A 25,315-nucleotide genomic window follows, 5' to 3' on the forward strand; every position below is an offset into this window, starting at 1 on the left:
AACTTCCACCACTCCCAATGGCAATTTAGAACTTTTTTTGCATCGTCTTGACAAGTTAACCACTCTGCATTCTCTGGCGTCAGCCCCATAAGGAGCCTCACATGCGTGTCAGACAGTAACTGGAATCTGTCAACTGGCTGTCAAGCAGGCCGCCTATTAGATGACTAGCCCTGGCTACACTCCTCTGTTAAAATTGTGCCTAAAAAGGAAAAAGCTTTCAATGGACCCAAAGATGCTTAATATAGTCAAGCTACATTATTTACAATATATAGCGCCAATTCACAATTTACGGTAATGAAAATACGTGTTTTATTCCTCACACAAGAGCCCAGGAAAGCTAATTTGAGCCACATAACTGAGAAAACAAACTAGCAAAATTGAAATGTCATCATCCACTTTTGAATGGAAAATTAGTGTTTGGTTTGGGTGGTGAAACATTTTCTTTTGTAAAGTATTTATCAGACATTTGGTGATTGTACATTTTTTTTCTCCTTTCATCTGTGTGTACCATATGTGGATGCTGGGGGTATTATTAGCTGAGTCACACCACCTCACTTGCCTAAAACACTTTTTTGTTTGTTTTCAAATCTCTTTTGTTTCGGGCAAGTTACCCAATGTGTTGCTGTTTTTGGAAACATGTATTTTCAGGGGCGGAAGAACCACAAAGACCATTTTAAACCAACGCAATATCATTGCACAGACGCATCTTCATTTGACTTCTTCGTCTTTCACTGGATGCACTCATTGTTGAAATGAATTTTAAATGTAGATGTTGCTCATTTTGCTAAGATGTAGCAGAAGAGTAGTGCCTCAGAGGGTGGCAGCGTTGCAAGCCCACAGGAGATGCTGCTGCTGCTGCTGCTGCTGCTGCTGCTGCTGCTGCTGAGCTATTGTTAGAACGGAGGCAGCAGCAGCCCAAGGGATAGACTGACTCTATCACACGCCTCTCTATCTCCCTTCGCTTGCTTTCTCTCCATCTGTCTCATGTGGCCGCGCTTGCCATTTCCACTTTGATCTTACTCCGCATCCTTTTTTCCTCCCACATTTGTGTTCTTCTCTCTGGCTCGCAGCTTTCCAACGTGTCTAATTCCTCTGTACCACCTTTTGCTTCATTCATTATTGAACAAGGTTTTCGTATTCATTTTATTCTCAGCCTGGATTTTCTCCTTCATCTGTTTATAGGCTTGTACTCACAACTCTACTGACCTAATTCCCTTTGTTGTAGTCATTGCTTTATGTCAGTTGCATAGTTAGGTTGCAATATTAAACAGGGCCTTCTGATCATTCTATAAGCAAATTGCATTATGCTTCATAGGTTTAAACTTCATAAAAATATGACGCCACATACTGTTTGTCTCCCACTGAACCTGTACATTCTTGAGATGTATGCATTGTTAAAATATATGTATACTGTATTTTACATTTTGAGTCATTGCAGTGAAGATCATGCTTGAATTCAGCATGAATTTGTTTGTATTATTATGATCAAAACAGTTTTTCCTTTTTAATATGTGACAGCCTAGACCAACTGCATTTTAGGCTGCATATATGCCAGTGCATATGATTTTAGGTATGGATGATTTGAAGTCATTTCCGTGTATATTACTTGCACAACATTGTTTTGATATAAAATATTCATTCTATAAACAATAACAATGACACAAGGATGATTTGTGCCCTTGTCTGACAGAATCGATTGTGTGCAGTTATATTCATTGTTTGTGCATGATAATATCTAATAAGGTCTGTACTGTCATTAACTTTCTCTCTTCAATTCTCAGGTATGAGCTACGGATGCGATACTTTCCTAAAGGTTACCTCAGTCATTTCTCAGAAGACAAACCTTCGCTCAACTACCTCTATCACCAGGTGTGACAACACAGAATAAGAAGTAGATACTAGAGCAACTAAAATACAGTAGTTTCAATTCCTCTAAAGTCCACGCAGCTTCTGTTTCAACGCTTTTCCTCCTCCATAAAATCAAGGCCTACTTTAATTGACCTATCAAAGTTGTAAGTTGTGCTGTCTCACTATGTTTCAACAGGTAAAGAGTGACTACATGCAACATATCGCCGATCAAGTGGATCAAGAGGTTGCTTTGAAACTAGGATGTCTAGAAATAAGGTGAGAGAATGGCGTTTGTTCACACAAGTGAAACCTGTTGCCTTACCTGAAAAGTTTGTTTTCTTGGTTGCTCTTAGCTCTAACCACCATCGTGTCTCGATTCCACAGGCGTTTCTTCAGAGAGATGCCAGGAAATGCCCTTGACAAGAAATCAAACTATGAACTCCTAGAGTAACATTTTATTTACTACACTGTCTATTTTGTGTGTCTATTCAATTATCCAAATTCACTTTTTGCCATGCTCTTGTTTGTTTTAGGAAAGATGTTGGTTTGAGAAGGTTCTTCCCCAAAAGCCTATTGGACTCTCTAAAGGTAAAATCAAGACAATCAACTCTGCAGCAGAAATGTCCTTGCTCATTGCCATGTAACTGTTTCTGCTGGCTTGATTGTTTGAATGAATGTTGACACAAAGGATGACTTGATGTTTGAATACCTGATTATAGGATCAACCTGAATACAATATCAGTCGCAGGCAGCCTGGGCGTAGTTGCAGTTCAACAACCTGACTTCCGTGCAGTTAGCATCGAATCAGATTGACTGAAGACCAGTCTGGGATGTAGTCTGTCTTTTTGCCTGATGTCAGCTGGGACAGGCTCAGGCTCCCTGTACATCTGAACAGGATGAATAGAATAGAAAATGAATGGAGGTGAGGTGAATGGTGGAGGGGTATGTGTGTCCCATTGATGATGGATGGATGGAAAGAATTTGAACACAATGTTGTCAATGTGTTGTTATATTTTTCAAGGGTCCAGCCCAATTCTCTTGGATGAAGATACTTATTTTTAATTTAAATGTCTTCCTGTCTCTTACCATTTTCTCAGGCAAAAACACTTCGTAAGCATATCCAGCAGACGTTTAAGCAGTTCGCCAACCTCAACGATGAGCAGAGCATCCACAAGTTTTTTGAAATCATCTCTCCCATCTACCACTTCGATAAGGAGTGCTTCAAATGTGCATTAGGGGTAGGGAAGCTTTCAGTTCATAGAGTCCAAATGTTCTATGTTGAGATAAGTAGTGAAGGTCATTCACACATTTCCCAGTCCTATCTAGTCGTTCTGGTGAAAGCCTGGAATTTATTTATTTATTTAGCTCTCAGTGTGGAATTCTGTCATGTTAATCACTTACCATAACCAAACAAAGTCAGTGAGAACGTTTTCCTTTTGTCCTGTTTTCTTACTTTCTCACTGGACACCTCACTGGGTTTGTAGAGAGGTATTGATTTTAAAATATATAGATTATATATGTATTATATAATATAGATTATTCTAGTTGTACTTAACAGTGATATAGAAATGTACTGCATCATGCTGAGAGGTGCTTCTTGTGTTTTTCCTTCTCGTATAGAATTGATCAGAAATCATGTTCCATGAATGTGACAATTGAGCCAAAAACGGAACTTATGCAAAACCCGTTAAAAAAAGTTATATGCTTTAAATCAAACCACTGCAGTTTTCTATGAATAAATAAAGATGCATAGTTCACTCTGCCCTTTGTTCGCGGGATATTATTGAATGTCGTGGTCCGCTCTGTTATGGTTGTTGCAATTGGACACCAAACACTGAGCACTCAAGTACCAAACTATTTTAAAATTTGTATTGATTTTACACTTGAACAGCTTCACTAACTTCATACAAAGATATTCAATTCAAAAACTGGTCGAATTTACCAAAATTATCAACAATCAATACACATTAAGTACATATTGGCAAGCATATGTGATACTTGCTCATGTAGGGTTACTACACATCTTGACTATGGGGGGGGGTTCTACAAGAAAAAAAAAGTTTTGTCTTTTGCACTGTTGGGCCATTTTAAGACTAAACGGTAGTTAGGAATTTTTCCTTTGCCGTGTAGAGTAGTTGAGTAAAATGTCATATGATGAAATATAAAGAAGAAAATATAGTAATGTAATAACGTGCTTGTTCTCTCTGTACTTTCAGTCTAGCTGGGTAATATCAGTAGAGCTAGCCATCGGACCAGAGGAAGGAATCAGCTACCTCACAGACAAAGGCTCAACAGTGAGTTATCATCAGATTTTACATTTCTCTCAGTTCTGAGTCAATATGAAGTAATATTATAGCATAAAATTACATATCGCATATACAGTAGTTCTGTGGTTCTACTGTCTATAAATTAGGCCTGCCAAGATTAGTTGACTAATCATGACTACGTCCACGACTAAATCCATTGATGGCTAATTGTATAGTCAACATCATCATTATTAATTTTGCAGTTTTGCTTTTCCTCGAAAACCTGCCTGTCTCCCGCTGTTACGTCTGCCTGTCTGTGACGCACATGCACAGCAGTTGTAGTCTGGGTCATCTGTGATGTAAAAATAAGTACTGTGGCTAATGCAGTGTCATGGCTAAGCAGTGTTAGCAACAGAGTCTGAAAGTTAAATAAAAAATATCTAAATAAATAAAAAAACTTTCAATTTAATGCAAACCTGCCTTTCATGGCAGCACGGTGGTGAAAGAAATCAGACGTCATCAGTCAACTATACATGCAGAAGAGAATGCAAAGTACTAGGGAGATGAGAGAGAGGACAAGGGCACCAGTTTTGTTCATGTTCTAAAAAAACTGCTAACGCTCTCAATCTCCAGCGGACCTCACATAAATTGAGTTTGACACCCCTGCCTTAATGGTAGTTCACAACACTGCCCTCTACTGGTTTGTCTTGCATATGCAGTTGCCATGTTTCAATTTGCATTTTTGATGTTTCAAAAATGCTAATTAGCTGTGATTTATTTTCATGTCTCCAGCCTACCCACTTGGCAAACTTCAACCAGGTTCAGTCCATCCAGTATTCACCTTTGGAGGAAAAGGACAGGAAAGGCATGCTGCAGCTCAATGTAGCTGGAGCTCCAGAGGTGACAACACACATAAGCATGCGGACACACACACACACACACACACACACACACCCACACACACACACACACACACACACTCACATTCATACACAATCTTGTTGTAACATTGAGATTATCAAATGCTGGATTTATGTAGACCTTCATAATGACGGTAAATCCATTGGAACTGTTGCCTAACCTTTTCGTGTAACCACTGTCACATGCTTGTGAATCATTATTTTTCATTTGAACTTTTAGTGATGCAGTTTTCTGGTAAAAATATAGGCAATGTCAGCATGTGTATGTCAATAGTAAATATAATAATAAAACATGTTGCTATCACATAACATAACTATCTTTTTCTGCACACGGGTGAACAAAGTAATGTTTTGTGCTTTTGCAAGATGTTACTTATAAAATTGTGCTGCTTATCAGACTAATGTGAGTGTGGTCTGTTTGCCTGTTCAGCCTCTCACAGTCACCACAGCATCCTTGACTACAGCAGAAAACATGGCTGATTTGATTGACGGTTACTGTCGACTCTTCTCCTTAACGAGCCACTCCTTCATTGTCAGAGTCCACAAGGGTAAGGCACACTCCCACTTCCATGTATTTTAGACTTATTACTACTACAGTGGTTGTCTTATGTGGAAGTTAAATATGAACGTGCGTGTGTTTGTGTGCTGTGTGTCTGAGTACTGTCAATATAGCATGACTATACAGTCACCCAACCAGATAATTAACTCTGCTTTTGATTGGAGATGCTTGTCACATTGAATACCCTTCCTTAATTTGACTTTTTCTAAAAAATAGCTGTCTGCAAACAGTGATGTGTTGGCGCTCACCATGGTGCTCTATTTTGTCTTTCAGATGGCGATAGAGCGCTACCATCCATCCCAAAGTAAGTTTGGCAATGTTTGACACCTTACCTTACCTTACTATGCTTTTTTTTTTTAATCATTTAAATACATTTGCAGTGCAAAATATGGATTTTGCGTACAATAATCTACAGAAAAAATTGGAGTTGAAATTTTAGAGTTTTTTTTAAATTTATTATTATATAACTACTGATGTGTATTTTTAACATTTTCAGAGTTAGTTTAACTCTGCAGATATGTAATTAGGCTCCACCTTTGCACCTGTACTTCTCCAGTTTGAGTCAGTGCCATTTTCATCCTCCTTGCTTATCACTGGGAAATACTCACATTCTAACAAAAGTCATTTTGACTTGCAAAAAGATACTGCTCAAAGCAAAAACTGGAATGGCATTTTTAATTCTGGCCGTGTTAAACACGTTTTGCCGTGTAGCTATTAATAAAAATAATTATATAATAATTATATTGATAATATAATTGCTCCCATATGGAAAATCGACAGTGTTATGTTAACTTTATTTGTCTATTGCAGAGTATCAAATCACGAGAGGCGGATGGAAAAACGGATGGACGGAGTACGAACCAGAGCCGTTTGTGTGTCAGGTAGGAGACTTCTCTTTCACTCTGGCAGCCTCTGCTTAGTTTAATGCTCTGAATGACTGCTGAGTGACTAGAGTCTCTGTGGACACGTGTGTGTGTGTGTGTGTGTGGGTGCCCCTTATAAATCCTGCTCTTTGTTTGCAGTGAAGAGTCTCTCTCTCACACCATATGTTTGCATGGAGAGCTTTAGGTCACTGCCACTTAGCTTTGACTTTCTAAGCTTTCCGAGATTTTTTTTTTTTACCTTCTGACTAGCGCCTAGTTACGCAGTATTGTGAAAATGACCACAACAATGGAATCAATGCAGTGCAATAAAACACATGGTATTAGTCCTAAACTGTTCATGCATACTAATCTTTAAAATGTTCTCCTTCCTTCTTTGTATGCATCTCTTGGTGCATGTGGCTTCTACAGGGCACAATAGCGGCGATGGTAAACAATATCATTTTCTTTTACAATCCTGCCTAATTTGGTTTGATTGAATGTGTTGAAAGAATCTATCTGCGTGTGTGTAACTGATGCCGCTTTCTCCATGACTCAATCTGTTTTTGTGACACATTCTGGAAAGAACAGCCGTTTCCATCCCTCCCTTTTCCTCTTTGTGTCTGCTTCTCACCACTGCACATCACTATTTTCTGTCCCCGTCACTTGCGTGCGCATTAGTTTGACAGTAATTGTTGTGCATGTGCTCAGAGTTGGATATGGTGGCATTCTTTTGGACAGGTAATTGTGTCCAGTCTTATTTAATTTTTTATTCTTTTATTTATTTATTTTTATGTATTTATTATGTCTTTAATTAATTTCTTTATTTTATTTATTTATTTGTAATTACTATTATTTTAATTTAGTTAAACATTTGTGAGTCATCATTTGTGGCTTCAATATTCTCTTTTTGTCCCCTTTGCCTTCTACAGAAACAGACGACTATGCTGAAATCATAGATGAGGAGGACACTTACACAATGCCTTCAAGTAAGTAGGCCGAAATATACTTTATACATTTTGACATAAAATCCAAGGAGTTCATGTTATGAAATGAGAGTGGCGTGATCTTGATAACCGCATATGACAGGGATAGTTAAATTTGTGTGTGATTATTTGCATAGTGAGTGTGTTTAGTATTTAGCATCTCATTTGCTCAGCTGAACCTAACGACTTTTCTCCTTGAAAATCTGCTTGCATCACATTTGACCGTGTCTTATCTTCAGTTTGTCAAATAAGGTGGCAATTTCTGCTCCTTAATTTATCATGCACATCACCTCATACTAGGGATGTCACAATATTCATGATATCGTGATATCACTGTAGTAAAAGTGTTTTTATCGTTATGGTATTGCCTCTATATAAAATAATGAGGCGTTATGCTTAATATTTAGTTTCAGGTCTAAGTGTTGCTTAGCATGGCTGCTGGAGCGCTCTCTCCACATTCTACGGTCCTTGTTAGTTTACACACACACGATTGCTGCGTAGCACGCCACGTCACAAGAAGTACACTGATGATTGGGCTTAATAATTGCAATGTTGACAATTTATTGTAGCTAATCGGAAGTAGAAAACAAGATGTGCTTCACGTGTTTATTGAAAAGTTTAACACATGTACATTTGAACAATTTTGATGTACCGTATTTTCCAAACTATAAGTCACGCTTTCTTTCATAGGTTGACTGTTCCTGCGACTTATACTCTGGAACAATTTATAAATGAAAAAATATGCCGGAGGGGTAAGAGGGGGATATAATTTCACAGACAGCCACAAGAAGGCACTCTAGACTTATATTATAATATACTATATATACTTAATGCAACTTATGTATGTTTTCCCCACTTAATTATGCATTTTTGGCTTTGTGCGATTTATACTCTGGAGCGACTCATAGTCCGGAAAATACGGTACGTGTGATTTTTTTGGAGTGCACGGTGATATAAGATTTGGAGATGTCTTTTTCACATAAAACTGCGGGAAAACACACAGACCGTGTATCATGAACCTTCCTGCAATACCATGAGGTTGACTGCAATACTGTGAGCTTTCACACGATATCGCAATTTTCGTACCATGAGAGCAATACCATGTGATAACCAAACCGTGAGCTTTAGATATCATTTCATACCTACCTCAAATGTGAGAAAGTTGTAAAACCTTTTGTGCGTCACATACAACACACACGGGTATGCTTAGCTATCTGATATAGGATTATTTGTTATCATTATTATTAAATGAAGGTATGGAAAGTATAGTATTTCAGCCAGTTAAATATCTATGATGTGCTTCAGCTATTTTATATGTGTTTTGGTTCTACAAATGAAAGCTCCTTATCCTTAGCTTCAAATGACTTGGGGGGGTCATGAAAAATCTTCTGAACCTGGTACAGTATTCTAACTGAATATTGCAACAACAACAAAAGTCAGAAGAACAAATACGAATATCATATTGCATAATGTTGTCTAGAAAGGGGAACACTTACAGCTCACATTTCCCGTATATTTATAGGCCATGATATTTTTGTATTTGTGCGATCAAGTACCGGGAAGAATTTTCCTCAAGATGGTTTGATCTATTCACAATGGACATAATTATTGGGACAGGTCATTTTAATGTATGTCAGTTACCAGATAATCAATCTATATGTTGACTGTGGTGAACAGTTACTATTTCTCTGCTAAATTGACATTTTGTAAGTCCTGCACCAACTTGCTCTCTTGCCAAAACAACAATCACTGAAATATTCCAAGTATGGTTGTCATTGTACTCACAGCTAGTTATTTTGTCTCCTATCAATAACCAATTTCCCCAGAATACTATGGACTAGATCAAGGTAATGATTTGAACATACCATATGACTATGACTAGTTATATTGTTGTGGTACTTGGATTTGGTGGTGGTTGTGATCCTCCGTTAATGTCTGCCTGCAACAGTAAATGAACATCTGAATGTGCTGTTTTACTGTATGTGAAACCCAAACTCTTTTTGCCCATATTTTTGTTGTCACTTCAGGAGCAAATGTGTCCTACTTGTCTGACATGACTATTAGAAAAACAAAGGCATAAACATTTTTATGGTTTCTTTTGAGTTAACAAGTTTGAAATTAGCTTAGTAGAGAAAATGATGGGTGTGTGGAAATGACTATGGATCATGCATATCTTACTGACTCTCACAAAAACCATCATCTTGACGTTTCCCCATGAGTAAAACATGCAGTATCAATTTGTGTTCTTAAACGTCAATTTAAACTATGTTACACGGCATGCTCGGCTTGAATTGCTGATGCTGTTGTTGCATGCGGACTGCTACCAAGCTTGCCAGAGAAGATTGAAAAATCCATTCTTTGATAAGTAAGAAGTAATCCAGTGTTAAACCTTTTACCAGCGAATGACATACTGTATGTTGCAGGGTAAAACTCTATGCACCCTGCATACAATAGTTTGTGAAGAAAAAAAATCATCTTACATAATCACATGCAAATGTCAAGTCTGTGCGCTGTGCTCTGACAAGCTTCGTAAGTGTGTGTGGGTATTGCTATGTTTGGTCCTAATTGTCTTCACCTTGTGTGTGCTTGTGTTCATGTGTATATTGTATATCCAGCACAGGACTATGAAATTCAACGGGATCGCATTGAACTGGGCCGCTGCATAGGTGAGGGTCAGTTTGGGGATGTCCATCAAGGAGTCTACATCAGCCCGGTAAGTACACATAATGAAGTGCATACGAGAAGATTTAATTTCACCTGTAAAGTTGTTTTGTAAATCAAGTATACAATTTATTGTCTGCGCCAATCTACATGATGGACAATATGATTGGAAGAGACACCGGTAGTGCATGTAATAAACGCAGAACAGACAATAAGAGGTATCTAGCCTACATAATTGCTTGGTGCCCTGCCACTTTTGTTCAAATAAAATAATCTCTCCTCTCAGCACACTTGCAGACATACAGAAGAGAACAAAAGGAGATAATTCTTTGTGTCATTCCATGTTCAAAAGCTTTCAGCACATGATGACTTTAAGAAGCTTAAATCCAAATCTTTTTATTTAAATATACTCCACTGTGAATGTTCCCGTGGCGAAAGTTAAATGGTTTAATTTGAGAATAAAATCCAAATCCCTAAACCATTGCAATTAACATTACCGTCCGGGAGCTTGGATCCTCTTCGCTTTAGTTACAAAAATGCTTCGGATTGAATGTAATCACCAGTAATTAGAAATTAAGATGTTGAGGTTTTTTTTTAGGAATGACCAGGGTGGATGGGATTAAAAATGTGTTTATCAGAGGGACAGCCAAGGTACCAATATACTGTGCTACTTACTGTTTTTCCTTTGAACACTGTAATTCTGACTTTACGACTGCATAGTGTTAATTTCGTCAACAAAAACTAAACAAAAATAATTTCGCCAACACACATTTTTCACCGGACTAAAACTAGACTAGACTAGACTAAAACCCTCATTATTAATCAATAACTGGGACTAAATCAGTAATGCAGACAAGATGAAAATGTACTTCACTTATAAAAACGGGACTAAAATCAATGGACATTGTATGATTTTGTAAAATCTTATCTTCTAATCTGTCACTGTGACAGTGTCATGTTGACATAATATGAAGTTGCTTTTGATCAAAAAGATAAGAGGAATTTTTATGTGAAATTGTTTTAGATTCAAAATCTTCAACATAATCAGGGCTAACTGATTGTCCTGACTAAAACCAGACTAAAACGTTGACAGTTTTTGCTGACTAAAACTAGATAAATAAAATGTTTTCTTGGACTAAAATAAAGACTAAAAAGTTTGATTTATAGTCAACTAAAAATTGACTAAATAAAAATGGGATGAGGTTGACTAACTATGATAAAAACTAGCAAGCCTGATTGAAACTGGACTAAAACTGAGACAAAATTTTAAAATGGCGGATACAATTAATACTACTACTGCATACTGTAGGGTAGTGAAAGACTATGACAAATTCCAACTTATGTAAATAATTTGTCAGAGCATAACTCTGTCGCTAGCTACGGATGTGAAAAATGTTACTTGCATTTTATTTGGAAAAAGAAAGTTAATGATACACTTATTCATACATGAATTATATTAGTTATAAGGGGCTTTCCGTCATTGTGATCTTTCAGTTTATTGTATTTATTTATGCAGTTTCAGTTCAGTTATTTTTCAATTTCTAAGTAAAGTAGTTGCTCTGAAAGGCACTTTGAGCACATAAGCATAGTGTAATGCTGAAAAATATGTTGTTTTTAAACTATATATATATATATATATATATATATATATATATATATATATATTTTAGGGGTGTGAATTGCCTTGTACCTGGCGATTCTATCCGTATCACGATTCATAGGTCACCGATTAATTATGATACGCATCTATAAGTTGATTATTGCAATTTTTTTATAACATTTTTTGAAAATACTAATCAGTAGTGATAGACAAATTAAGCTTCATGAAACACTTGCGATATTGTTGGACTCCTCTAGATGGCACTCTTGGATTAAAAGCTAACCTCAAGTAAGATATTTTGTTGAATATTTTCATCAAAAATTTATGTTTAAAAATCGATTTGGCCGCATATTGAATCGATACGAGAATTGCGCACGGTAGTATTGCGATATATCGCCGAAATGATTTTTTTTAGCACCCTTAATATATATATATATATATATATTTATTTATTGTTCTTAAAGTTACAATATGTTTTTCCCCCCAAAAAATAACTTTGCAATACACTTTTTATTTGATCATTTATGACTGAAATGCCTTCTAATCAATAGATTAACACCTTAGCTGTTTACAATGGGTACTCCTGCAAGCCTCTGGTCAATAGTTTTCAGACTGGATTCGGGTTAGAATTTCCCGCGTCCTGTCTGCGGATGTGACGTCATGTGCGTGGTGTGTATGTGAAGAACGGTATGTGCAGTTACATTTTTCGTCAGCAGGTGGCAGTAGCGATTCAAAATGGAATATTCTACGTTCAGTAGCTAGCTTTAACTTAACCTTAACAATAAAATACATAATTGAATCTTGGATCTGACAACCAGAAAAAAAGAATCCCTCGCACGCTGACAGAACTTCCCTTCAGGAGTTTATTTGAGCGAAACAACGCGTTTCGCGTTGAGCGTCATCAGGTTCACCTCAAATCTGCTCCTTTGATTAATCTTGGATATGTTGGTTCACCTACAATAGCATTTAGAACGATTGTTCATGTTTCGGTGTGTCCGTATCTTCCAGGAGAACCCGGCATTGTCTGTGGCAGTGAAGACATGTAAAAATTCAACATCAGATAGCGTCAGGGAGAAATTTCTCCAAGAAGCACGTAAGCTTTTAATGTGTCTGATGAACAACACTTGCTTGCTTGGACAGTTTCATTGAGAATCCGCGTTGTCACCTCATCTAGTAACCATGCGTCAGTTTGACCATCCTCACATTGTGAAGCTGATTGGCGTCATCACAGAAAATCCAGTCTGGATCATAATGGAGCTTTGCACACTCGGAGAGGTAAGATAACGACTTATGGTATTACTTATGACGGTAGACAGTACTCTAACATGTTTTTCTGTTTGCGCATAGTTACGTTCTTTCCTGCAAGTGAGGAAATACAGCCTCGACCTGGCTACTCTCATCCTGTACTCCTACCAGCTCAGCACGGCCTTGGCTTACCTTGAGAGCAAACGCTTTGTGCACAGGTGTGTGGCCTCATCTGCAGTGATGTTTGATTGTTAATTCATTTGGACACTCATGTGTTCATCTCTGGACTAGAAATAGAAGTAGCTACATATCGAATGGCAATCAGTAAAGCGCATACTGTACGCGATCCCAATTTGGATGCTCACCAAATGGAGAAGCCCAAGAAACATTTTGAACTACCATTTTTAGGATTGTGGCTAGTGTTGCACAACGAATTACAGCTTCTGGTCTGCTTTGTATCAGTGGAACTATTAGTCCAATCCCTGAAGCGCAACAGGACTGTGGCATTCAGGATTATCACCACCTACTGGAGACTTTAAGATTGCTCTATGCTTTTCCTCTTCAGGGATATAGCAGCACGAAACGTCCTGGTATCGACTGTAGACTGTGTGAAGCTGGGTGACTTTGGTCTGTCAAGGTACATGGAAGACAGTTCTTACTACAAAGGTAAGAATGCCACCTCCATGTATTTTTCTGTTAGAGACACCGAACTGGAAACTGACTTATAGAGTTCTTCCCGTTTATATCGCTCAGCATCAAAGGGTAAACTGCCCATTAAATGGATGGCTCCTGAATCGATCAACTTTAGAAGATTTACCACAGCCAGTGATGTCTGGATGTTTGGTAAGTTTTGCATTAAATAGGAACTATTTTGTATTTGAAAAGTGATTTAAATTGAAACAATAGCTCATTCTGTTTACCATTACACTAATATTTGGTTAATTCTTCTTTTTCTTCTATATTTTATATAGGTGTCTGCATGTGGGAAATTCTGATGTATGGCATCAAGCCTTTCCAAGGTGTAAAAAACAACGACGTCATTGGGAGGATAGAGAACGGCGAACGACTGGCCATGCCCCCTCAGTGCCCCCCTACGCTGTACAGCTTGATGACAAAGTGTTGGTCGTATGATCCTAGCAAGAGGCCGCGCTTCAATGAACTGAAAACCCAGCTCAGGTATTTATTTGACATTGTGGTTTGAATTGAACGTGTGCAGATTTGTTCAGTTTGAACTTTTCCACTCTGGTGTATGCATTACCTTTCCCACCTTGAGATCTTCAAAGACCGTCTGTGCTGTTGCTCTGTTCATATGCCAACAGTTTTAATCCATTAGAATGAGTCATACTCATGCAGTAAATCTCTTGACATTGTAAAGTATGGTGATATTTGTTCCTGTGCTTGTCCTCACACTTCATCATAACCTCATAGCCACATTTTCTTTGGATGCACTGGTGATATAGCGGGTAATGTACATGCTGCTCCCCTTGGTCGCGTCGACTGCTGATGAGACGAGCCAAAAGCCACAACAGAAGTCTTTTAAAATTGACTTTATGCACCCCTACTTTAAGAAGGCAGTTTTACCAAAGTAACAGTTAAGTTTTCTTCCATCTTTTGGTCAGCAGGTGTCACTGTTTTTCTCTGCAGTGAAGTTTACTTTTCCACTAGACTTAATTGAATGTTTGCTAATGATTGAGGGTTTACATTAAAGTACGTCCTTATGAAATCACTGTTATGTTTACATTTATATATGATGCTCATGATGACAGACGATGCCATAAAAAAGGTCAAGAATGTTTTCCGTCTGTGTCATCCTCAACCATCCTTAAAAGTTTTTAAGGTTTTGCACATACTGTACATACATAATAAATAGAACATGAATCCCAATGTAACACTAAGTTTCCTTTATGCACACATGTATTTTCTGTCTCATTTCCAAGCACTAAAATAGGGAACTAAGGGTGCATATTTAACTGCTGTGTTTTTTATGAGTTTTCGCCAAACCAGCATGACTCACACCTTAAATTCCAACGTGATACCTCCTGTTTTATTTGTCGGTTTTTTCTTGCTGTACTACACCCATTTCCTCCGCATTGTGGCTGTGTCATCATCATAATCTCATTGTCGTCATTGTTTGCGTTCATATAACTTTCAATCCAGCTACATTGTTTCAAGTTCATTGAAGTCAAGTTAATCTCATTAAATCTTCCACAAATACACCATGCTTTTGATAGGTTGTGTTAATGGTTTGACTTTAAAGCAAATGCAAAATTGACAAAATGTTGATTCATTTGTTTTAATGGCGTAGTTGTTGTTTGAGGGGTTCATTCATTGTTGCGCAAGTCATTGGCTGCGTTTACAAGAAAAAGTCATCCTTTTAAGGGTCTAGGCGGGTTTGGTTCTCTCTTGGTCTGGAAAACATTTATTTCATATTATCAATTATAGGTCTCGCCTGCCAAATATGCAGCTTTCAGCTTCCCTTACAGTTTTACTAGACTGACGACCAACGTGTGTGTGCATGTGTGTGTGTGCATGTGTGTGTGTGTGTGTGTTTACACAGTGGGCAGCTGCCAGGGGCTACAACTTGCCAAGGAAAATAGAGAAAGACAGAATAGTGAGAGAGATGAGTGTAAGAAAGGAAGGAGTAAGCGGGTTTTCGGTAGCGCTCGTCTGCAGTAGTCAATGACTTATTTTTCTTGCACAACATTATTGCATCTTACTGTCAACCTGCCAGAATAATTTAGTTTTGTCTTGTTAGTGATGCGGGATTAGTTGCAGTTGCTCAGCTTGGTCCCCAAGTGCACCTCATTAGTGGATTTTATTGGCTGTAAATGTTGATGTTGAGTGGATACACTGCTGCAATTATGTCGTCCTGCTCTTGAGGTAAAGTCTTGCCTTCTTTATGTCTTGCTTTTCAAAGACTAACAAATGTTGCGACAACCTTAAATACAGTGAGAACATTTTCCCAAGTTATTCACACTGAGATACTGTATTGAGTGACTTATTATGCTGCATGTATTAATGGTAAATATAACTACTTACTCCTACTTTGCACATTGTGTAATTTTGCTACGGTTTGTTAAGTTGGAGATGTGTGGCCTTTTTCTAAGCACCGACAAAACTGTGATTCAAACATTTCGATATCGTCAAAACTTTATTTCTATGACATGCTAAAATGTTCAAGATGAATGCATTTTACTCTTTTGTATTCTATAGTGTATGTCAGAGAAAGCACTCAAACTACGACGTGATTAAACATTCAGAGCGTCATTCTGTTGTAGCGATTATTCATGTTATTTAAATTGATTCCAAATGTGAAATTGGATACACACAGTACCTAGGATAGGATTTTGAATTTTGGATATTTTGATGGGGGAAGGCGGTTCCACCATGGTAGAAAATGTACACATTTTCGTCATCATTAATGTATGGATTCTCACTAAAATGATTTAAAACAATGCAAAGGAAACCAATTTGCCCTTGGTTGATGAAGTTGTGAGATGGACCACAATTCAGCATCTGTGGGATCTTCTGCCTTTCCACCTGCCAAACTGGCATGTCAGGCCTTATGTATTGTGCATTATTACAAAATAGATTTTATTCCAGTGCTCTCATTAAATATTAGAGTTAAGTATGTAGATATTCCTCATTTTTGCTGTCCACCAATTCATTTACAGAGTTTACATTAAACCACCACTCTCAGATGAGAACAGCATTAATTATTTTTTTAGTGTTTCTGACAAAATTGACGACTCAGCTTTCTTCTTGGTCTGTGTAAATAAACAGGCTTTGTTGTTCCAGATGGTGGGGTGTTGTTGGTGGGCACTGGGCAGGGGTGTTTACGTTGTTCGGGGGTGAAGTGATCATCATTGCACCTCATATATGATGTCGTTTGCTTGTGCGAGACAGATTTATGTGACACTTTGATTTATTTTAAATAAGCTTAATGAAGAGAATTAATTAAAAAAGATTGCTCATTGGACCCAAAAATGATGGTCAACCATAAGGATGGCTGGCTAAAGAAGAAACCACAATCTCTTTGTAATGCATATATATAGTTTTGTTTGTACAATGTATTTTGTCCATAAACCTAACTTGGAATGCCCCATTGACACAAGTGTGCATTCTAATGGGAATAAAGGACAAGGCCTACCAGGAGATTAACTTTGACAGGTGCGGGGGACACAAACACACATGGGGGGAGACAAAATCACGGGGGGGGGGGGGGTGATGATGTTCCTCAAAATAGCATTTACTCTTGTTGAGGGCATGGGTGGCAAGCATGTGCCAGATTGTACAACGTTCTGTTTTGCAAACCATCAACTCTTCAGCTCCTCTGGGAATCTTTCTGATTTGAGCTAGCATTTTTTCCCCCCAAGTGAGTAAGAGCTGATGGAGCAAGGAAATTGTCTTTTTGCACACGGTTACACGGTAAGATTTGAAAAAGTTAAAAGTTTGGAAGATGATTGGTTTACTTTGCACTTCGATTTTAAGGTTTTAGTTCATAAGGCAGAGTCGTCAGCACATTAACAAATTTCTTGTAAAATTTGTGATGTCTTTTTATTACTCTTTTATGTAATCACTTTAGCATTTGGTTATCTTCCAATTACAGTCTGTTTTAAGAGGTGCTCATGTGGAAACCCATTTGGAAGATTGCATGACTGTAAAGATGTATCACTTGTTGTATTTTTAATGTTCCTTGAATGGTCCAAGAAGTATTAAATACTTGATTACTGTAGACTATAGACAATTGTGGAGGACTGAACCTGATATATCAGACTAAAACTCTAGTGGGTGATTCCCCAAACAATGTTCTTCTCAATTGCAATACTGGATTTGGATTATTAAGAAAAAAAGAGTCGTTTTTATTTAGCTGCCTGTGTGCAGAAGTTACTATGCATCAGACACACTTCTCATATCTTGTGCTGTCTTTCCTTCTTTTTTTTTTTTACAGTACAATACTAGAAGAGGAGAAGGCCCAGCAGAAGGAGAGGAACAGGATGGAGATGAGGAGGCAGGTCACTGTATCATGGGACTCGGGAGGTTCTGATGAAGCACCACCAAAGGTAAGACGACTTCTCACTTCTCTTTTGTTTTGAATCTGCCAGATTCATTTCACATGACTGAGTGAGGACACACACTGTCACACGGTGAATATTAGTTAGGTTTTTCCGCAATTCAAAACTCAAAGCACAACTGATGAGATTCCTATCAAACCACTCTCTTTTCACCACAATTTCCTTAACAAGTACTGTAACTGGAAAATGTGACATTGCCCCTTGCATTTCATGAGTCAGAACCCCTAACTCCGCCTTCCATGAAAACCCTCCCAACTTGCTGCCCCAGCTGCTAGCTACTTTATCCCTGCTAACAGCCACCATTCCCTTGTTGTTAACATCTGCTAACTCTTCCTTTACACTTTTGAATACAAAGCCATACAGTATGTCATGAGAGCATTGATGTGTTGATGACATTGATATGATTGTAAGGCTTCACTAATGCATTTGTGAATGAGTCTTTCCGAGCCGAGGGCATTGAGAGTCGTTAATTGATTTTGGTTACAACTTCTTCTTCCACGTCTGCATTCCTCTCACAAACCTTTTTTTTGTTATTTTCTACACGTTTGTGCCTCCTCTACCTTTTTTCTTTCTATTGTGTTTGCAGCCCGGTCACCGTCCTTCACTGCAGCCCTCCTTCAGTCTGGATTGTCTGTCTACTTCCTCTCCTCACCATTGCCATCAAAACCAGCACTTTGCCTCACAGCTTTCCCTCCGCCCTGGAAACCCTCCTCCTTCATTTACCTGCTACCCATCTTCCAACCCCCTTCCCATTTCATCAACCGTATTTTCACATTATTGTTCCGCTTTTCCTTCTGAGTCACCTCTTTTTCACAACAAAACCTATCACAGTTGCTGTTTTTCCCAGCGCCACACCAACCCAGAGTCCAGCTTCCACCTGCAGCCTCATGCTGACTTTTGTCCCCGACCTAAAAATCCAAAGAGCCTGCCCAATGGCAGCTGCGCTCACAAAACAAATCCCCCTTTTGACGACAGCCTGCCTTGTTCATCCCAGTCAAACGCAAACAGCTTCCATTCCCTTCCAACAAGACACTTCACACCACTCCCTCCGCTTCTTAGCCCTAATTCTCAGAGTTCCATCTTGTCAAATGCTTTGGCCTTCAACCTCGAGAATCTCAAGACAAATTTCAAATGTAAAAGTGCTCCATTGCTGAGCTGCCCAACTAATTCTAAAGTCCACCTTCAACCTGCCTCTAACCTCCAGCCCCAGTGTGGGAGGCCCCTGCCACCCCAGCTCGCTGTCCCACACTCTGACAAACTAATCCCAATGCCCTCTGTTTGTACTCTGTTCTACAATCCACCCGACCAAAGGCCAGGACCTCCTTTAACTGCCCACATATCTTGTCTCACCTCCTGCACGCTACCCGCTCACAGACCATTAAAGGCAGGTTACGCAGTTTTGCAATAACATGCATTTAACTACTACTTCTACTACTACTTGGCATTCCATAATGTTGCAACATTCCGTTTGAATCAGGTCAATCGCATTGTTTTGAAACAAGCTTAGTTTTTATGCACAATATTTCTGCTCCTTGAAAACTTATTTGTCACATTCATGAATTTGTTTCCCAAACAGTTTATCCTCACTTGGGTCATGGTTATTTGTCCAAAATAATACATAATACACACCCAATACTCTTAAAACGTAGTGAAATTTGCCTCTGAACTTCTCCTCAGACCCACAATGATTAAACATATAAAATATGTTAATAACCATTTCAAATCTAATCTAATCATTTCTTTAGCACTATCAGTTCCCTTTCCTTGGTTAATTGGTAGTTATTGACTGTCCTCCCCTGAACACAGTAAATGTGTGTCATATGCAAAAGTATTACAGTAGGTATTTTGCAAATATTATTTAATAAAATATACATATTGCCTCTTATATTACCTTCCCTTTCTTATTCATCTAAAAAGGTCAAAATGATTGATTGAATTGAATAATTGCTATTGAAAGTGAATTTTCATATTCTGGACAACGTTACGATGCCCCTATGTAATGGGACAAACAAGAATATTGCTACATTTGCACTAAAATGACCTCCGTTTAACACTAACCCCATTGGCCCCTTCAAATATTAAATTATTCATATGTCAGTGGAGTGACTTTGAAGGGTTTGCAGCCAAGAACAGCATCACTGTGAAGTCAGCACGATTGCGCTTAGCCTGCCAGCGTGCTGCTGATTGACCTTCGTTGTGTTTCATTTCGTGGCAGTTGTTTGTTTTTGTCTGTGTCAGGCTTTGTGTTGATGTGTCCTCAGATTATCACTCCCTATGTTTAGCTTGTTCAGAATGTCTGTTCAAATCCTTATTCCACTAGCCTTACATACAAACCTGCACCCATGTTCAAGATGTCACAGATAAAATATGAGATCAAATGTTCACACAATCGTAAATATGCCTCACACTAGATGAAGAAAACGTGTTTTCTAATATCAGAAGAACCAGAAGAATCAGGATAATATTAGGGGTGTAAATAGTTAAGTCAGGTTTAATCGCAAATTTTATGTCGTTCTGAATGCACAGTAAAATGTACAGTAAAATATATATTTTTCAAAGTTTTCATACTCTTGTTAACATAAAAGTGGTATAAAAATGTTAAACTAATCGAACTATGGCTGCATCTTTTATTCGCTGATATAGTAATTTCATAATAATTCATAAAATTGAGTTAAAATTTAAAAAAACGGACTGTACTGTATAAACGAGTGTGATGTTGTTTTGTGTTGAGGTAATTTTTCTACCACTAGATGGCATAATTGCATTTGTTAGACATTGGTGACAGTTGAGACCGTTTTTTCATATTAAGAGCTATCTAATTTTTAACATAAAGTAACTCGTGAAATTCTGCACATTTTTAAAATTGTAAAATACAACTTGCCCCCAGTCTTCACAAATATATGCATTATTATTATATTTATTACTGCTAAATTTTGATGTGGACGATTCTGCTGCGTTGTGACTGGAGTTCCCCCAGTAAAGGCTTTCCAAGTAAAGGTCGGTCATTCTAAATTTTAAGTTACAAAACATTATACATATACCAGTATATAAAATATTATAAAACACTGGTGCACCATTGGGGAAAAAAACATTGGATAATAAAATTATGTTAACTTTGGCTGTCCTCTAGAAAGCACATCACATTCAGACACATTCAAATATTTTTACAGCCACACTCCAGACTGGGTTCTAAGTCTTTGTGACATGTGTTTGTGGCAGCTCTGTTTCTGTATGTCAGCCCAGCACCTTCAACTTTATGGTGATCAATGTGTCTGTGTGCAGGCAATGAATTGTGCCACAAATCTTCCGCTCTGCTGCGCAACACTTTTCTTTTCTTTTCTTTTTAAAGATATGCTAGACAGGGGAAATAATTTTGTTTCTCACAAAGACTTATTTTATTTTATCTAAACAGAAAGCTTGCATGCAAATTGTCCAAAATGTTCTGCCTTTAAATTATATAAGGGGAAAATAGGTTACAGGCACATAATATAAATTGTTTTAAGCATGCATTACGAAAAATGGTTTATCATAGAAAACATTTTTATTAATCGGGGATTGAAAAGCATCTGCATGTTGTGCACTGCTTTCAAGCCCCTACCATTCTTCACCAGTAGATGGTGTTCTTAACAAATCTGTGTGTGCTACAAGGACAGAAACTACTTGGATTGGTGGTTTACAGCTATAACATCATACAGTATGTCGCTGTGTCTTTCTTCACTCCTTGACTCTTAACTAGTAGTGCTATTGTTATGCTAGTCGCTACAGATAACAGCTTGCTCTATGTTTAGCGAGCTGAGAGCTTTGTGTGTATTCTTTGGTGTCATATAAAAATTATTTCAGGTAGAAAATAGATCAACATCCCTTGTAACAATCTTCCGTATCCACTTTCTCTCTTCCTCTCACCATAGCCTAGTAGACCAGGTTACCCCAGTCCGCGCTCCAGTGAAGGCTATTACCCCAGTGCCCAGCACCCTGGACACTACCAGGTATATAAACAACTTCATCTTAAAGTAATATGCAGAGAATGTGGTTTGTTCCGTTATATTCTACAGCAGTAAGTGTTTTGGCTATGTCAGATGGCAGGTTACCCCGGGCCTCACACACTGCCGTCAGTGCCCAGCGCCCTCTACCCCCCGCAGGCCACAATGCTGGAGACGCATCACGCGCACACGCACCCGCGCCATCATGTCCACGCACACTCACATGTGCAGCACCTCCCTCAGCCGCATGGGCAGGACATGGCGCATTGGGGTTCGGCTATGGAGGTAAGAGAACAATTTATTTTTTAAATCTTTTTTTCTTTATTATTGTTGTTGGACACCGCAAAATACTGGTACTCCTCAAAAGTCCCATACACACCTTATGGATGCTCCAAGCCCATCATTGAAAGCAGAGAGAAATGTACTACTCGAAAAGGTTGGGGGTATTTGGCATATGGGTGAAATTTCAGGATGAACCTAAGTGCTCTTTAATTTTTACGTAATTTGACCGTCTCGACTTTTACTGCATATGTCCATCCGTTCAGTGTTTTAGGAGTTTTTGTACCGCTTGCTGTTCTCTAACAAGAAGCTGGATGGCAAAGTTCATAAAATTATTGATTGAGTGTTGAGATTGTGTTTCCTGGATCAATAAAATGTGTATTTGCATCATACAGAAAGTCTGGATGAGTCACAGAAAGGCATGGAAGTGGACAATTGTTGCAATCATGGCTCAAACGCCTTATTAAATTCACCTGTTAAAAGTTATAGTGCATTTTAGGTTCATCCTGAAATTTCAACCAAAATCCAAATACGCTTAAGTTTTTGTGAGTAGTGTGTGCTGATGAGGCATTGACTTCTGAATCATAATCAGCCCATACACATCCATTATACTCGTTGTCTTCCCACTGTGTTGTTGCTGCTTCTCATCAGTTTGCCATTGGTTTTGTGTATGTGTGTGCATGTTTGTCTTCAAATGTGGCATGTTTACTGTTGTGCACTTTTGTTTTGTTTTTTTGTTCGTCTTGTGCGTGCCTGTGGCGTCTTTGTACCCGTGTTTGTGTGTAGGACAGGGCAATAGACATGCAGCAGTGTGTAGGCCAGCAGTGCCTGTTAATGGAGGAACAGCTGATGATACAGCAGCAGCAGATGGAGGAGGATCAGAGGTGGCTGGAGCAGGAGGAAAGGCTGCTGGTAACACACAGCACACACAGAGGACAAGAAGAGAGCTTTACAGGCCATGTATGATCAGGTTCTTAATAACCAAATCTTACAAAGACATGTTAATGATGTGTCCATGACTCCCATTTGAGTGTGAACTTGAGATGTGTTATTGATGCCTGCATGGAAAAACTGTCTTGTGCTTGCATTTACATTTTTTGAAGGTATTGTCACTTTTTGTTTCAGAAGCCTGCTTGTTATTTGTTCAAATTCATCACCAAGAACATGTTCGTATCTAATAAGACTTACTGCACTGTATTTTTGTAGCAATCGCTCAGGATTTGAATATTTTATTTTTCCTTAAAAGGGAAGTCAACCCCAAAATTTTATTTTCAATAATATGTTGTATGCAGGTCCACTAGTCTAAACACAGTATTCTGATTAATAGTGTTTGTGGAATACGAGTTAAGCAGCAAAATCCACCCATTTTTATTCATCAAAGGGGGCAGCCATTTTGTCACTTGCTGTTGAAAATGAAATGAAAATGACAGTGCTCAGGTAACGACTAACCACGGCTCAGCTTTGGTCATTACCTGAGCAACTGCGATGTCACCTTCACAGATTTGTATATGAATTAGTGCTGTCAAAGTTAAAGCATTAACTAATTAATTAATCACAAAAAAATATCGCATTAATCATGTATTAACGCAGATTAATCACACTATTAATTTTGACCACAGATGATCCTTTAGCTTGACAGCGGATGGCTATGTTAAAGGTAGCACAGGTTGGGTTTGAGCAATAAATATAACTACATGCATTACGTTTGCAAGCAAAACGTTTAATAAATGTTTGTGTATGACATTCAAAATATTTGTTCATGTCAAAATATTGGGGTCATTTTTTTTTTGTCATTTAAAATTAGATTTTTCTAATTAACTGATTATAAAAAGAGGAGGATGAGCGTGTGCAGCGGATCAACATAACATTCAATGTTGAAAGAATTAACCTATAACAGGTGCTCTTTAAATTTGGCGGGCAAAACATTTTGCTAAAAAAGCATTTTTAATTAAGCAATTAATTGCGATTAATCAAAATTCTAAAATGTGATTAATCTGATTTAAAAATGTAATCGTTTGACAGCTATAATTTGAATGGACTGTCAATAGGACCCTCGCGGCTGAAGCCAGAGGGCAGCCATCTTATGTTGCCATATTTACTTACAAATTCTATTATTTTTTGTCTGCTGTAATCTGTGCGTGTTTTAGGAAACCCTCTCAAAAAGCCAACTTCTTGTTTGCATTATATGATTTCAATATCGTGAATTGTGACATCGCAGCAATTTTTTCCCCCTGACAGACTTTACTTTCACTTAGTTGTTGATGGTTCTGACAACATGATGCAGACAAGTCTTTGATTAATGCATGGAATATGCCTTATAAGAAAATTAAAAAATAATAATAATAATTTGCAACAAAATGCCTATGTAGCGTTTCTCCCAGACTTATTAGTACAACTGTGTGTTATACATGGGGGCATTTTCAAATCAATAAATTCAGTTAGGCAGTCATAGAGAGTGGCAACTTAAGATGGCTGCCGGTGGCTTCACTTCTCCCAATGGCAAGCAAGCGGCATCGTTAGTCCATTTATATATAAATCTATGCCTCTTTAGTCGACAGCAAATGGCAAAATGGCCGCCCAGAGATGGCGAAAAACAGGTCGATTTTCCTGCTTAATACATATTCCACAAATGCAATATCAATCAGCATGTTGTGTTTAGACTAGTGGGGCTGCAAAGAACATATTGGCAAGAATGTTTTGGGGTTGATTCCCCTTTAAAAACTCTGTTACCTAACTGCAGTTAACAGAGGTAGCGTTCTGCTGACATTAGCTCCTCTGTTTTAAACAGCTCAGAATTGCTCCTAATTTGAGACATTAAATTGCTGTTGGCGTCATAGCAACTTGCTTGAAAACAGAAGGCGTTTGTTCACCTAGGACTGCTTTCATTTTAGACTCTTCCGCTTAGACTTAGAAGACAGTGGAAAATTATAGGCTTGCTTCTTTTCCTTTTCAATATTACCCATTTTGTGGTACAATGCAATTCCTATTGTGCCCCCGTCTGTGCCACGCCTCTTGATGTAGGGTTGCCTCTACTAATCAAAAATCTAAAGTGTACT

At 38.2% G+C, this 25,315-nt stretch overlaps 1 protein-coding gene across 11 annotated transcripts in view; it reads left to right on the forward strand.

Annotated features, from left to right (window-relative positions):
* LOC147172070 (focal adhesion kinase 1-like) overlaps positions 1-25,315 on the forward strand; it is a 48,956-nt gene that overhangs the window by 15,424 nt on the left and 8,217 nt on the right. For 3 of the 11 annotated variants that reach the window (XM_086077488.1, XM_086077484.1, XM_086077483.1), the window contains 24 exons: positions 1,782-1,869; positions 2,045-2,124; positions 2,233-2,295; positions 2,382-2,436; positions 2,946-3,086; positions 4,065-4,142; positions 4,887-4,994; positions 5,445-5,562; positions 5,847-5,877; positions 6,384-6,454; positions 6,866-6,883; positions 7,366-7,422; positions 9,246-9,266; positions 10,035-10,132; positions 12,689-12,773; positions 12,855-12,955; positions 13,028-13,143; positions 13,491-13,591; positions 13,679-13,768; positions 13,897-14,101; positions 17,877-17,988; positions 21,909-21,986; positions 22,077-22,265; positions 23,046-23,219. In XM_086077488.1, coding sequence (XP_085933614.1) covers positions 1,782-1,869; positions 2,045-2,124; positions 2,233-2,295; positions 2,382-2,436; positions 2,946-3,086; positions 4,065-4,142; positions 4,887-4,994; positions 5,445-5,562; positions 5,847-5,877; positions 6,384-6,454; positions 6,866-6,883; positions 7,366-7,422; positions 9,246-9,266; positions 10,035-10,132; positions 12,689-12,773; positions 12,855-12,955; positions 13,028-13,143; positions 13,491-13,591; positions 13,679-13,768; positions 13,897-14,101; positions 17,877-17,988; positions 21,909-21,986; positions 22,077-22,265; positions 23,046-23,219 — 2,278 coding nt within the window. Of the gene's footprint in view, positions 1-1,781; positions 1,870-2,044; positions 2,125-2,232; positions 2,296-2,381; positions 2,437-2,945; positions 3,087-4,064; positions 4,143-4,886; positions 4,995-5,444; positions 5,563-5,846; positions 5,878-6,383; positions 6,455-6,865; positions 6,884-7,365; positions 7,423-9,245; positions 9,267-10,034; positions 10,133-12,688; positions 12,774-12,854; positions 12,956-13,027; positions 13,144-13,490; positions 13,592-13,678; positions 13,769-13,896; positions 14,102-17,876; positions 17,989-18,586; positions 19,385-21,908; positions 21,987-22,076; positions 22,266-23,045; positions 23,220-25,315 lie in introns of all 11 variants that reach the window. The other 8 variants (XM_086077491.1, XM_086077490.1, XM_086077486.1 and 5 more) reach the window with 8 other exon arrangements.

Source organism: Leptonotus elevatus, chromosome 6, assembly GCF_054856555.1.
Source record: "Leptonotus elevatus isolate MCC_2025b chromosome 6, RoL_Lele_1.0, whole genome shotgun sequence".
In the NCBI taxonomy this organism is placed as follows: domain Eukaryota; kingdom Metazoa; phylum Chordata; class Actinopteri; order Syngnathiformes; family Syngnathidae; genus Leptonotus; species Leptonotus elevatus.